Below are 12,500 nucleotides of genomic sequence, written 5' to 3'. Positions count from 1 at the left end.
ACACGTAATATATATATATTGCTAACACTTTACATTAAAGCACCCTTTATGAAGCATTTATAATGTGTTCATTAATGATTAATAAGAAATATACACATGCATTATGAAGCACTAATAAAAAGAGGGATTCTACATAAACCTGAGCCGTGTTTAACTCACATGTTATAAATGCTTAATAAATGTATTTATTTATTATGTATTTGACTGTAAAGCAGATTGATTATTATCTTGATGTTGTTTGTAATATAGTCTGTCAGACTGGACACTGAAGGGTGTTGTGTTGTTATTCTTACACCTGCTCACTATCTGCCAGGTATTTCAGTAGGATCCTCATTTTTATTCATGCAGTTATAACTGATTTATAATGACTTATTAATCATTAATGAACACATTTATAATGCTTCATAAAGGATACCATCATGTAAAGTGTTAGCATTATATTAAATATACCAAACTATAAGTCATGACAAAGACTAGGATTGAGGTTGTGTAGACGGACGGCTTGATCTGATGATGATGATGATTGTGTTTTCAGAGGACACTTTGGTTTGTGGCTGGATGCTGATCTTCATCACGGCTCCAGTTATTCCTGCAACACTTTCTGCAATCGACCTCTCTCTATCCATCAGGATTTCATCATCCAGGATGTGGAGGTGTGGACCTTCATATGAAGAGAAATCTGGGATCCACCGCTGTGAAGGGATGAAACGATCGGCTCTGAAACCGGTGTAACTCGTCTTCTAACTGTTTGAAACAGCAGCGGGGACCAGAGAACAGGTTGAGACATGATTACGGTTTAGAGTTTCTGTGTAAATCCTGAAAAACTGACAAACTGAAAACTATACAGCAAGAGAAGATTTATAAACTACCCCTTAAACAAAGATGCTTTGTAGATATACTCGCTGACTTTACTGTCACGTGCACTTCTTAGAGAAAAGAGATTGACATGTCATAACAGATCTTCACGGCACAGATTTCAAAAGGAAAGGTTTTATTTTTAAACAAATTATTTTTGTACTCTTATTTAACTTGTTTGATATAATGATGTCATGTTGAATAGTGTGTGTGTGTGTGTTTCAGTCAGTGCTGGCACTGAATTTGATACTGCTAATAAAAACCATTGTTTTTCTAAAGACTGAATGTGTTTTGGATTATCTTGATAAATAACACCGTCACACATAAACCAGTCAACAGTCTGTTGGCAATAAAATGAGACAAAACTACAGAAGATTATCACGTATACGTTTGTTAAATGCTATAGCCGACTATACAGCGCGTGCAGGTACGTTTAATCATTAATGCAGAACATAACATTATGCAAATCATCATTATTACATGTTTGAATAAATGTCGGCTTGTAGTAGGCAACTTCAACTCAACAGTTGTCTTCGGGAACAGAAGTGCTATCTTCTGTTTTGTATTTCTTGGTCACGGTTAAAAAAATCTGTAAAATATCAACTTAAAAACAACCTTTAAAATTCAATTCAATTCAACTTTATTTATTTAGCGCTTTTCACAATTTGCATTGTTCCAAAGCAGCTTTACAGGGGAAAAATTTAAAATAAAAGCCCCCAAAAAAAGGGTAAAACACGCTACATGGTGTTTTATATAGTAAATTAAATGATTCTAGTAAATAATATCTAATGTCAGCATCTCCTGGTGGTTTATTTTGCATAGTTTGCATTAAGTGAATGCTTGTCTGTAAAGATGTGTCTTTAATCTAGATTTAAATTGGGCGAGTGTGTCTGATCCTGGAATAATATCAGGAAGGTTATTCCAGAGTTTAGGTGCTACGTATGAGAAAGCTCGACCCCCTTTGGTGGATTTAGTTATTCTAGGTATTATCAAAAGAGTTTTGAGATCTTAGAGAGCGTGATGGGTTGTAGTGTGATAAAACTGACTGAAATTTACATTTAGTCATTTAGCAGACGCTCTTATCCAAAGCAATTTACAGATGAGGTGAAGAAATTATTTTAAAGTCATTAGAGTTTAAACGACATTAAACTGACTTTAAACTGTATTTCAGATAACTTCATAAGTTATACAAAAGCAAACTTCATTTTAAAAGAGTTTAATATAATGTACAATCCCTAAAGGAGTTTGTTTACAGTGCAGGACAGTGTTAATGTCGCCCTCATGTGACAGACTGCTGTAAACACACTGAACGCTATCACTATAACGCCTTAATAATCGGTGGTTTCATTTTTAATAATAATAATAATAATATTAATGAATTACTCTGGTTTATGATCATCTGACGTAACGTTATTCCTGTTCTACTTTTTGCGGCCGATCTGCGCATGACATCAAAGTGTCGCGAGAGCGTTTCGAACGCTGTATTTTGTATTTTGTCATTTGAAAACAATAAACAATATAACTCGCTGTCAACATGTTTACGTGTTTTGTCTTCAGCATTAACGAAAAAAGTCAAACGCGCCGTTTCCGTCGGAAGCACTGACGTCACACAGATTCACTTCCTGGACAGTATTTGTGATGCTGCTTGGTTTTCTTCAGTCTGTCGTGTTTGCGTTTATGGTCAAATCTCCACTAAACGTCGTGTTTTCACTCTCTATCATGATCTATGTTTGTATTCCGAACTGACTGCTGTCCGGTAAGTGTGTCACCTTAATAGTGTGCTGTATCAGGCTTAATAGACAACACAACACTGAGGAACATACTTGACAACACTCGTCAATGAATAAAAACATGAATGAATGTGAGATATGAGCGTGTTTCTTTCTTTAATGTGCTGCTGCTGCTGCTGATGATGATGATGACGATAAATGACATTTACGACAACAGTAATATGACTAATTACGACATGCAGTAATGTAGTCTTTATTTACCTCAGATCATCTCTATAACAGAAATGATCGTGATGCTGCGGGAACTGACGTCATGTTTTATTTGACATCATGTTTTATTTGACATCATGTTTTATTTGACATCATGTTTTATTTGACATCTTGTTTTATTTGACATCATGTTTTATTTGACATTGTCTCTTTGCTCACAACAAACACTTTCTGTTTCGCTTTTAAAAACATTCAAGTCATTCAGTCGAGAGAAAACGTCACACAGCTTTTGCGTCTGTAAAAAAATAATAAAAGTCCTTTCCTTAATAATAATAACAATGAGGTGTTTATTTAGTAAAGAGAGCTGTTATTATGATTATTATTATGATGATGATTGTAAGACAGAAAACAGCACGATCACCTACAATATTATTTATTTACATTTATTTGTTTAGCAGATGTAAGTATGCGATTGTGATTGAAAGTGCATTATTTGAATGAATCTATCACTTACTTTACGCAACATACATTCTAACATTTACATATCAGTTTATTCATTGATTCATTGACTACCGCTCTGTGCATTGTGGATTACGTTGTATATTATTGTGTATATGAAAGTGTACTGTTATTTGTAAAATGTGTATAACGTGATTTGTTAAACTTGTGTCACTTGTATTCTCCACGGCACACGCGCTGTCAGTGGCGTGACGATTAAAGTCATAAAGCTGTATGTGTGAGTTGTTGTGTTGTTGTAGGTCTGGTATGGAGTCCGCAGCGGTGGATGATGATATCTGTATTCTGAAGCACGAGACGGCGTACGGGCCGACGGAGAGCCCCGTGTCTGTGTGTGCCGGTGATGAATCTGTGGCGTCTCACTTTGCTCTGGTCACGGCGTATGAGGACATCAAGAAGAGACTGAGAGATACAGAGAAAGAGAATGCGCTGCTCAGGAGGAAAGTCAAACAACTGGAAGATAAAGTCTGTTCAATATCACCTGATTGAGTTCAAGTTCTTTTAGAAACGTTTCAGACATGTTGAATGTGTTTTCTGTCTCTCCGCCCGCAGCACTTCCGCCCCGAAGCCCCTCCGGCAGAAGGGCCGCAGTACATGAACCAAGCCTTCAGCGCGTACCGCGGTATCTATATCGAGAAGGAGGACTTAAAGATGGAGCTGAATAAACTGGTACGTGTTCATCAAACCCTTGATTAAGAATACGTGCACATCGTGACAGCGTTGTTGTGATGTGTTCCAGAGGAAAGAGAAAAGCGAGATGGAGAGATTTTTGACGGAGCAGTTACAGGCCCGAGAGCTTGAACTACTGCAACTGCGCTCGGAGGAAGAGACCAATCAAGGTACAGACAACACGACAACAAACACTCCACGTGTGAACATCATCCCTCAGATTCCACACATCAGATGTTTGTTGTGTTCTCTCAGTAATGAAGAGTCTGAATAATACAACAGATTACTGGCGGGTGGAGAGAGACGACAGTCGACTCGTTCACTCTCCTCACAACCTCTGCAGCTCAACACAGGTGTGTGTGACATAACTCGTATCATGAATTATATTCAGTTTCTGTTGTCGTGAATGTGTGCAGGGACGATGTTGTCAAAGCATTATACTGTACATAAAACAACACTCCATAAAGTGATATTCAAGCTATTCAAAAATGGATTTCATGGACGTGATATGAAACGCAACAGTATATCATATGATATATTTGTGATGGGTGTCATTCATATGGTTTAATCAAACTTTATTACACGGCTCCTTGGAATGCTTGATTCTGATTGGCCAGTCGTGACATTTGCAGGTTCGTTATTCCCAGATAACAACCTCTCAAAACTAATAACACACGGTGACCCGCATGCAGCAAACCATTCAGACAGTTAGTTTTGACAAATTAAATATAAAAATGTCTTTTAATAACATAAATTGCCTGTTTGTGACATCTGAATATCGCTTCTTACCTTTCTCACGTAAGGTTCTGCATTCGGTAAAAATGAGATATTAAAATATTTCAAATTCACATTTCAAATGCAGTTTTATCTCATGTGGTCAGTAGTCGTGTAATAAGCAGTCGCTGTTATCGTGAAATAAACCCCTGCAGTGAGACACAAGACCCTCCGCTTCACGTCATGATCACACTGAACATAACAACCGGCTGCTATACATTAAACCTTACACAGTATCGTCTGATGGTCCTCAAACTTCACACGCGCTGAGATCATATGATTCAGAAGTCAGGCGCACGTCAAAATAAAGGTGTAGGGCAGATGTGATCTTAAGAGAATTACAGAAATCATGTTAGCTGTTCTTTTCTTCACAGGGTGTGTCTGAAGACTGTAGTGAAGGTCATGAGGACCAGAGCCGTGACGACACAGACTCCAGGTACTCATGTGATGTTCAGTGCAGAAAACAGACACTAGATGGAGAGATTGGAACAGATACGAGAGACACACCGTGAATTCATACGCTTCAGTTTTTACACAGAATTTGACATCGTATGGTTTAGTGTGAAAAATAAGAATAAATGCTCATGATTGATATAGTTGTTTGCATGTGAAGGTTTATAGCGATTCAGGAGCAGCTGGCAGTTCTATTATTGGTTTAGAGAAATCGATTGCATTAGTTTTCAAATAATCGTTCATGAATGTATCCCTGATCACTTTTAACAAAAATAACACTACGGCAATGACAAGAAAAAATCTCCTATATATTTTGATATATACTGATCCTAAAATACATGTAAAAACATTAGCATTGTGTTGTTTCATTTGCATTTTTTGTCTTATTTCGACCAATCTGATAATTACAAATCAAAAAATACTTTACAGAATTTGTCCTTAAACATGTACTTCTTGAGCTTAACGTGGTTTTGTGGTGATCTCTGCGGCTGTTTAACCTTTGACTTGTTGTGTCAGGACTCTGGCCATAGTGCAGTCTTATCATGACGTGATCAGTGAAGCGTCACGCTTACACACGGCCGTGCGCTCACAGTCAGACCTCGTGAACAAGTTAAGAGAGAGACACATGCTGACGGGACTCAGACGAGGTGACTCTCACAACATGACATCATTCTCTGCCTAAACTTTACTGATGAAACACTTTCTTCAACCACATTCAACATTAAACCCTATAGAAGAAAACTAAATTCATATACTGTAGATATATAGCGTATAGAAGATGTAAACTAAGAGTTAAGCTCTGATGAGATATTCTATACAAGCTGAAAGAATGCAAATATATTTTCTTTTGCGTGTGTTAATATTCTCTGTGAGATGGCCGAACGAGAACGAGAGTTTTTTTACCTCCTCTATTCCTCTGAGAGATTCGCAACATAATCAGCTTTCAAATAAACCTCTCATCCTTTCTTTAGACGAAAAGAAATCTAGTGTGCTGTACTACATGCATATAATCCCCTGACACACTAAAGGATGTGTGTTTGTGTGTAGGCTGTATATTATATACGATGGTGTTTTCTGTCATCACTCTTCTTGTTCTGAGACAGCAAAGCAAACTGTGGATTATTAAGGCAGTCTGTTTATGATCGGAGAGTATCTAAATGTGTTATTCCACCTCATATTTATCAAACACAGAAAACGTCAAGGTCGTTTGTTCTAGATCGGCTCCTACATGGCAGCATTATGACGCTCGCATGTGTTGTGAATCGTTTGGGCAGATTCGGCCGTTCCCGTGCAGTGTCTGGATGATGTGGAGAAGGTTACAGAGCCAGCGCGAGGATCCACGTCTCGACCTCCCAGCGCACCTCCTCTGCCCTCGGGATCAGGGACTGCAGTTGTGGAGGGAGCGCAGGAGAACTGCTTGAAGGACCCTTGGCCGGTACCTCGTCCCGCTCCTCTTGGCAGCCCCGGCGTCCGTCTGGCCCGGCCTCAGCGAATGGGCTCGCTGGACGACAGCTCTTGGTCATTTCCCAGTCCACCAAGACCGAACGACGCGTTATTCTGGGACAAGAGCTCCGCCCCTGACTGGAGCCAACCGTACTGATCCACAGGGCCCCGCTGATACCACACACCTTAACCTGCCTTAACACGTCCCCTCGCCGGATGATCGTATACCTCGAGCGATCGGGACCGGGACTCACGTCCGGGGACGAAGGTTTCACTTGAGTTAAAGACCAGAGAGGTGGACGTCTGTGTGTGTGTATGAATGTGTGTTTTCCTGCATTACATCCACTCCCATAGCTTTGTGTGAAGAACGTGTGTGTGTGTGTGTGCGCGTGTGTGCGTGCGTGTGTGTGCGCGTGCGTGCGTGCGTGTGTGGCATCACTATAGCCACGTCTCTCTGTGATCCTATAAGCTTCTGTTTCATCCTCTCTCTCTAAACTCACAGGTGTGTTCCTGTTAATGATGGTTCCATCGGTGGATGACGAATCTAGCCGTCTAAATGATTTAATAAGTGAATTGTGATGGATTGTGTCTTGTATTATGAACGTCTAAAGAGGAGTTTAGTAGTCTTGTTTCATTCTGAAAGAAATGATTAGAAAGGTTCTGATAGCTGTTCAAACCCACGAAACCAAGTCGTTGTTTTAGCCTTTAGATTTAGTTCACGAGTTGTCAATATATATTGGCAGCAGGTGTTTATAAGAGATCGTCTTTTTTTTTTCGCTTTTAAGCAGAATTCCTGTGACATCTGAACTGTCAGGACATTTTTAATTGTGATTTATTTCCAGGCCTGAAAAAGTCAACCATCCTACAAACGTATAGAAATGTGTTTCTGTGAAAATAAATTGCGCACAGCCTGAGTATATTTCATTGTTGTTGGTCTTTATAAATCAGTTGCTGTATTGATGTTTGGGGAACGCCATTTAAAGTCTAATTGAAATGCATTTATAACACATTGTATATACGCTGTATTTAAGCATCGGTCACTCGCGTCTCTGGGTCTGTTTAAAGATGAAAAAAACAAGATTATTGAAAAAGTTCACGTAGGGTCAATATTGATTGACTTGTTTTAAATGGTTCAATATCAAAGATGAAAATGATATATATTAAAAATATATACTAGTTGAATTCATAAATTAAATGGATAAGAATGTAATATTAAGGCAAATGTTTGCAGTGACATTATTTGGAATCACACAACTCTAATATAACATTACTGATAAATGTGTGCAGAGGCTTATATTTGTACATGTTCAAAAATATATTTATAAAATTTGGATGACAAAGACCATCAAAGCTGTTAATATGAAAACTGATTCCACGGTCTCGACTGAATGTCTGTGATCTTTAAGAGTCTGCAGATTTTTCACAGTCTTATCAAAGAGAGAGAAACTGATTTTGTGCATCATTTACTGTGTGAATCACAAGGACATGTACAGAAGATTCTATTAGACTCATAATAATCAATAAAGGAATTCATGTCAACACTATTTACTATTCAATGAAAGAATAAGAATGATTATATGATGACTAGTGTGACAGCAACACTCATCTTCATTCATTTTCTTTGTTAAACACATCACCACATCATCTGTCCAAATCCATGTGTTTTATTTATGTGTTCAAATGCATATGCGTGTTTTAAATTACATCCATAGTTTTGATTAAATCTTGTTTTGATAAATGTTCCACAATTTAAAGCACAATGTAATGGTTGTGAGATTTACATTAGAAATGAATTCTGTGACAAACCACAGCACTTTATAGGATAAATATGTATATGTATGTGGTAGAACTTTAAAGTCAACCTCCATAAACAAAATCAGTCATTTATAGACACTTTGTGTAAATAAACATAGTTTAATTCTATCCACAGTGTTTCTGTACACAAGAGGATCATTTACATATTTTACTTCAAACACGTGTTCATTTATTTACGAATACCAACTTGCGTGACTGATAACATTATTTGATGAGAATGAATAAATGTAGAAGTCACACATTCAAACATTGTGAGTTTAATGATTTCTTTGTTTCTTTTCTGCTTCTTTTCAAATGGACCCAAACACAACAAATGACTTTGTATTTTTAAACAACAACAACAACGAAGCCCACATTATTTGACATGATATGAAAGTAATTCTCCAGGGTCAGAGAGCGATGCACACACATCTATCTGATGTGATTCTCTATGAATTTTGATTAGGTTTAGATGCTACGAGTTAATCATGAATATAAACAGACGAGATGAATCCGTATGAGCAGTGAAGAGTCCAGACCGACAACAAACACCTCGTCTACATGCTCGTGGGTAACTTCTGTTTCCGGCTCTTGGATGGAATTCCGGTGCGTTCGTATTCCAGTTTCTCCTGAATGTATTCCTGTTTACACAGCTGGAAGAATTCAGGATCCTGATAGCTGTAAGAAATGAATAAATCCATCTGGACATCACAGAAAAACTCAAATATCTACATCAACGTCTGTTTAGATGTCATGATTTTAAAAAACTCTCACAATCTTCAACCAAAGTCTTAACGGATGCCAAGCCTAATAAGAAGCATGTGAAAATGAACATCAGGGGTCTTTGAGATGTCATTTAAAGACCATAGAAGGACCATTCGGTCAAAAGTTCTCTAAAGAACCGTCTCTTTCTTACTTTTGTATCATCTAAAGAACCTTTTGTCGCCACAAAGGACCAGAAAGGTTCTTCAGATGCTAAAGGTTCTTTGATTTTGAGAAACCTGTACATCAAGTGTACTGAAGTTTTTACATGCTTTTGAATAAACAGAGATGTGACGCGACAGTGAAACACTTACTGGCCTGTCAGACACTGTTTGAGAGCGGCGTTTTCCTCCCGACATTTAAACACCATGAAGAAACCGGTTTCTTTACAGCAGGCAGAAAACGCTAAAGATGAGACACCAGAAGAAAAGTAAAAGACAGAAACTATACCTTCATTCAGTTTATTAAGCAAACTTAAAGTAATACGAGTGTACTTGTAGTAAGTGTACTCACTATATTGGCGTACTTCAACAGCAAAAACATGTCAACTTCTGTCAGTAGAATGTGTTTGTCTTTTTGGTTTGCGATAAATGAGTTATTTAATGATGCTTTCCTTCTCCTAAAATAATGTGAAATATATGTTGATTCTATCATTTCTTTCATATAATTTAATACAATTCAAATTGATGTTACAAAGAGAAATATTGTATGTATCGCATTATTCAGCATGATATCGCATTTCCCCTCAATAATCGCACAGCCCTAATTTTTACATTTATTTCTGAGAAGTACATACAAATTTCTTTAGGTTAAAGATGTATACTGAGAGCAAGGACACACTGACACACAAATACGTCATCACTATACATTTACAAGCATTTGTTTCCTGTTATTTAGCAGTGACCCAAAGATGTGTTGGTCAAGCGTTCAGTGTCGTGTCATGTTTATTGAAGAGGTCAGACAGGTGTAGTGTGGTTGTGTTAAAAGGGTGTTGAAGGGTTTTCTCTTCTGTCAAACATTAATGAGCTCCTCGATCCCTAAACTCAAAGCTCCCATCAAACATCATTATAATGACAGTCATACGATTCTCTCTCGTGTCATCTGTATGCAGAAGAGATCCAACAAAAGCAATTGCAGAAATCACAACCCTGAGACTAATCTAATACATAGAAACCTCATCGCCTCTCACGCATAAACATGAAGCAGGAATCACTTCATCTGTTCAGTCGTGTGTCCTTCACTATCATCAACACAAACATCAATAACATAAACATGTTTACCGTAATGACCTCGGTCACTGTTGAGATAAAACAATAATCCACAGCACGCTTCATAATAAATACACCATTGATTGGTTTTGATGGTTTAACAGCCATTTAACACCGTCATCATTTCTTCTCTCGTGTGTTTGCACGTGTGTCTGTGAGTCTTTCTTCAACAGAAGATATGTTGAGAAATGTCTCAGTGGTTTTGTGTTCTCACAATGGAAGTCAATGGAGTTCTTCAAAATATCTTCTGTTGTGAAGAAGAAAGAAAGTGTTTTTTGTGCGTGAAGTATCCCTTTATAAAGGTTGTTAATTCCATTCGCTTGTATTTTTATGACACGTTCGCAAAACACATACAGTAGTTTCTATGTTATCAAAGAAATCGTGCGCATCATTTCATCTAAGCAGCAGAACGTGTTAAAGCAATGATAAAGAAGGTTTTTAATGGATTACAATCTCTTCTGAAGCAGAACATCTCGTATTGTTTCTTGTTCACAGAATATAAAACACAAATTACTCATACAGATCATGAAATTAATGTTCATCTTATGGAAGATTTGCGATAATATCATGTATTCTATTCTATCATACAATTTTAATTAAAAAGTTTTTATGGCTGTTATTTTTTATTTCTATATTATTATTAGTTGTCTTATGTCTGTAGTGTTTGTTTCACAATGTTTGTTCTGTAAATATGTTTGAAATACAGTTGGGTTGGATTTGATCATTTGTCTATTAAAATGAGAATATTATAATCCTGAAGGGTTTACATATGAAAGACAGAAGTTGATGCATGAAATCTACACATGACACGACGCTGCCGGCGGTCTATTCTACATCAATCTGCGAGTCAATCTCTTTCTTCTGGATGACTGACCTGCAGCCGGCGCTCCAAACTCAATTAAACCTCACATGATTATAAAGAAGTCAATCTCCCTTCAAACAGACAACATGAACACACCTCGTGCTGTCTACAGAGGCAGCGTGTGATGTGCACTTGCTAGGACACTTACTTACTGACCTCTATTAACACACTACACTAACCCTGACTGACACTTCACAAACATCCCAGACGTCACACATCTTAATATTGACATCATCACATGTTCAACTCGTCACGATGACACTGATCACGCTCCTGTTCTCTGTGTGTGTGTGTAGTCAGTTGTTGTGGTCTTGCTGATGCACATGAGAAGATGCTGCACGACGACTGCAGATGCGCAGAGGTGTGAAATCAATGAGCAAACTCTTGGACAGACTGGCGGGGGGGACGGGGGGTTTCCACGACACTGCAGGTGTGGAGACAACAGGACGACCAATCACAACAACACCAGCCGAGAGCATGATGTGTTACACACCACAAACTAAAACCAACAGGAAACTGTCACGCCGCGCACACACACACAAAACAACACAGACACTGGCCGAAGGCGCATACTGTGACAGTACGTACTGAATTTGAATAAGTACATAGGGCTGTGTGATACTGAGAAAAATGCGATAGCGTGCTTAATAATGCGATATTCCATACGATATTTATTTTTGTAAAATCAATTTAAATTGTATTAAAATATATGAAAGAAATGATATAACCAACATCTATCTCACATTATTTTAGGAGAATGAAAGCATCACTACAACTTGTGAAAGTGAACAGCCGTGTTTTACTGTCGCATTAAACTAATCTGATATTTTGTCCATACATCCATTTTCTACCGCTTATCCGGGGCCGGGTCGCGGGGGCAGCAGTCTAAGCAGAGATGCCCAGACATCCCTCACCCTAGACACTTCCTCCAGCTCTTCCGGGGGGACACCGAGGCGTTCCCAGGCCAGCCGGGAGACATAGTCCCACCAGCATGTCCTAGGTCTTCCCCGGGGTCTCCTCCCGGTCGGACGGGCCCGGAGCACCTTCCGGGGAAGGCGTCCAGTAGGCATCCGTAACAGATGCCCAAGCCACCTCAGCTGACCCCTCTCGATGTGGAGGAGCAGCGGCTTTACTCCGAGCTCCTCCCGGGTGACCGAGCTTCTC

General features: G+C 38.5%; 3 protein-coding genes across 7 annotated transcripts in view; 2 read left to right on the top strand and 1 right to left on the bottom strand.

Annotated features, from left to right (window-relative positions):
- Window positions 1-1,130, top strand: part of ncoa7a (nuclear receptor coactivator 7a) — a 5,672-nt gene extending 4,542 nt beyond the window's left edge. For both annotated transcript variants that reach the window (XM_079470631.1, XM_079470632.1), the window contains one exon: window positions 536-1,130. In XM_079470631.1, the coding sequence (XP_079326757.1) occupies window positions 536-671 (136 nt within the window). In that variant the 3' untranslated portion in view covers window positions 672-1,130. The remainder of the gene's footprint in view (window positions 1-535) is intronic.
- A 1,317-nt stretch (window positions 1,131-2,447) lies between these two features.
- On the top strand, window positions 2,448-8,709 carry azi2 (5-azacytidine induced 2). 4 transcript variants are annotated; one of them, XM_079468666.1, is made up of 8 exons: window positions 2,448-2,611; window positions 3,554-3,776; window positions 3,864-3,980; window positions 4,051-4,150; window positions 4,263-4,333; window positions 5,129-5,190; window positions 5,724-5,854; window positions 6,482-8,709. In XM_079468666.1, the coding sequence occupies exons 2-8, from the start codon at window positions 3,561-3,563 to the stop codon at window positions 6,805-6,807; spliced, it is 1,023 nt and encodes a 340-aa protein (XP_079324792.1). In that variant the 5' UTR covers window positions 2,448-2,611; window positions 3,554-3,560; the 3' UTR covers window positions 6,808-8,709. The 4 variants fall into 4 exon arrangements, with proteins under 4 accessions (XP_079324792.1, XP_079324791.1, XP_079324789.1 ...); XM_079468665.1 differs by having other exon boundaries at window positions 2,451-2,611; window positions 4,236-4,333; XM_079468663.1 differs by lacking the exon at window positions 2,448-2,611 and having other exon boundaries at window positions 3,390-3,776; window positions 4,236-4,333; window positions 6,482-8,192.
- Window positions 8,548-12,500, bottom strand: part of cmc1 (C-x(9)-C motif containing 1) — a 9,660-nt gene continuing 5,707 nt past the window's right edge. The window contains exons 3-4 of the mRNA XM_079468667.1: window positions 9,521-9,611; window positions 8,548-9,122 (exon numbers count right to left, since the gene is read on the bottom strand). Coding sequence (XP_079324793.1) covers window positions 9,002-9,122; window positions 9,521-9,611 — 212 coding nt within the window. The 3' untranslated portion in view covers window positions 8,548-9,001. The remainder of the gene's footprint in view (window positions 9,123-9,520; window positions 9,612-12,500) is intronic.

This window comes from Barbatula barbatula, assembly GCF_947034865.1.
Source record: "Barbatula barbatula genome assembly, chromosome: 12".
NCBI classification, from domain to species: domain Eukaryota; kingdom Metazoa; phylum Chordata; class Actinopteri; order Cypriniformes; family Nemacheilidae; genus Barbatula; species Barbatula barbatula.
The sequence above is the reverse complement of the archived record's forward strand: the minus strand, read 5'-3'. Positions and strand labels throughout refer to the sequence as shown.

What these genes read in the sequence shown, in the direction of transcription:
- azi2 (XM_079468663.1), top strand. Translation starts at nt 3,528, where the DNA reads ATGTGTGAGTTGTTGTGTTGTTGTAGGTCTGGTATGGAGTCCGCAGCG. An exon ending in TCAAACAACTGGAAGATAAA is followed by an intron (nt 3,777 to 3,863) that starts GTCTGTTCAATA and finishes CTCCGCCCGCAG; the next exon opens with CACTTCCGCCCCGAAGCCCC. An exon ending in GCTGACGGGACTCAGACGAG is followed by an intron (nt 5,855 to 6,481) that starts GTGACTCTCACA and finishes TCGTTTGGGCAG; the next exon opens with ATTCGGCCGTTCCCGTGCAG.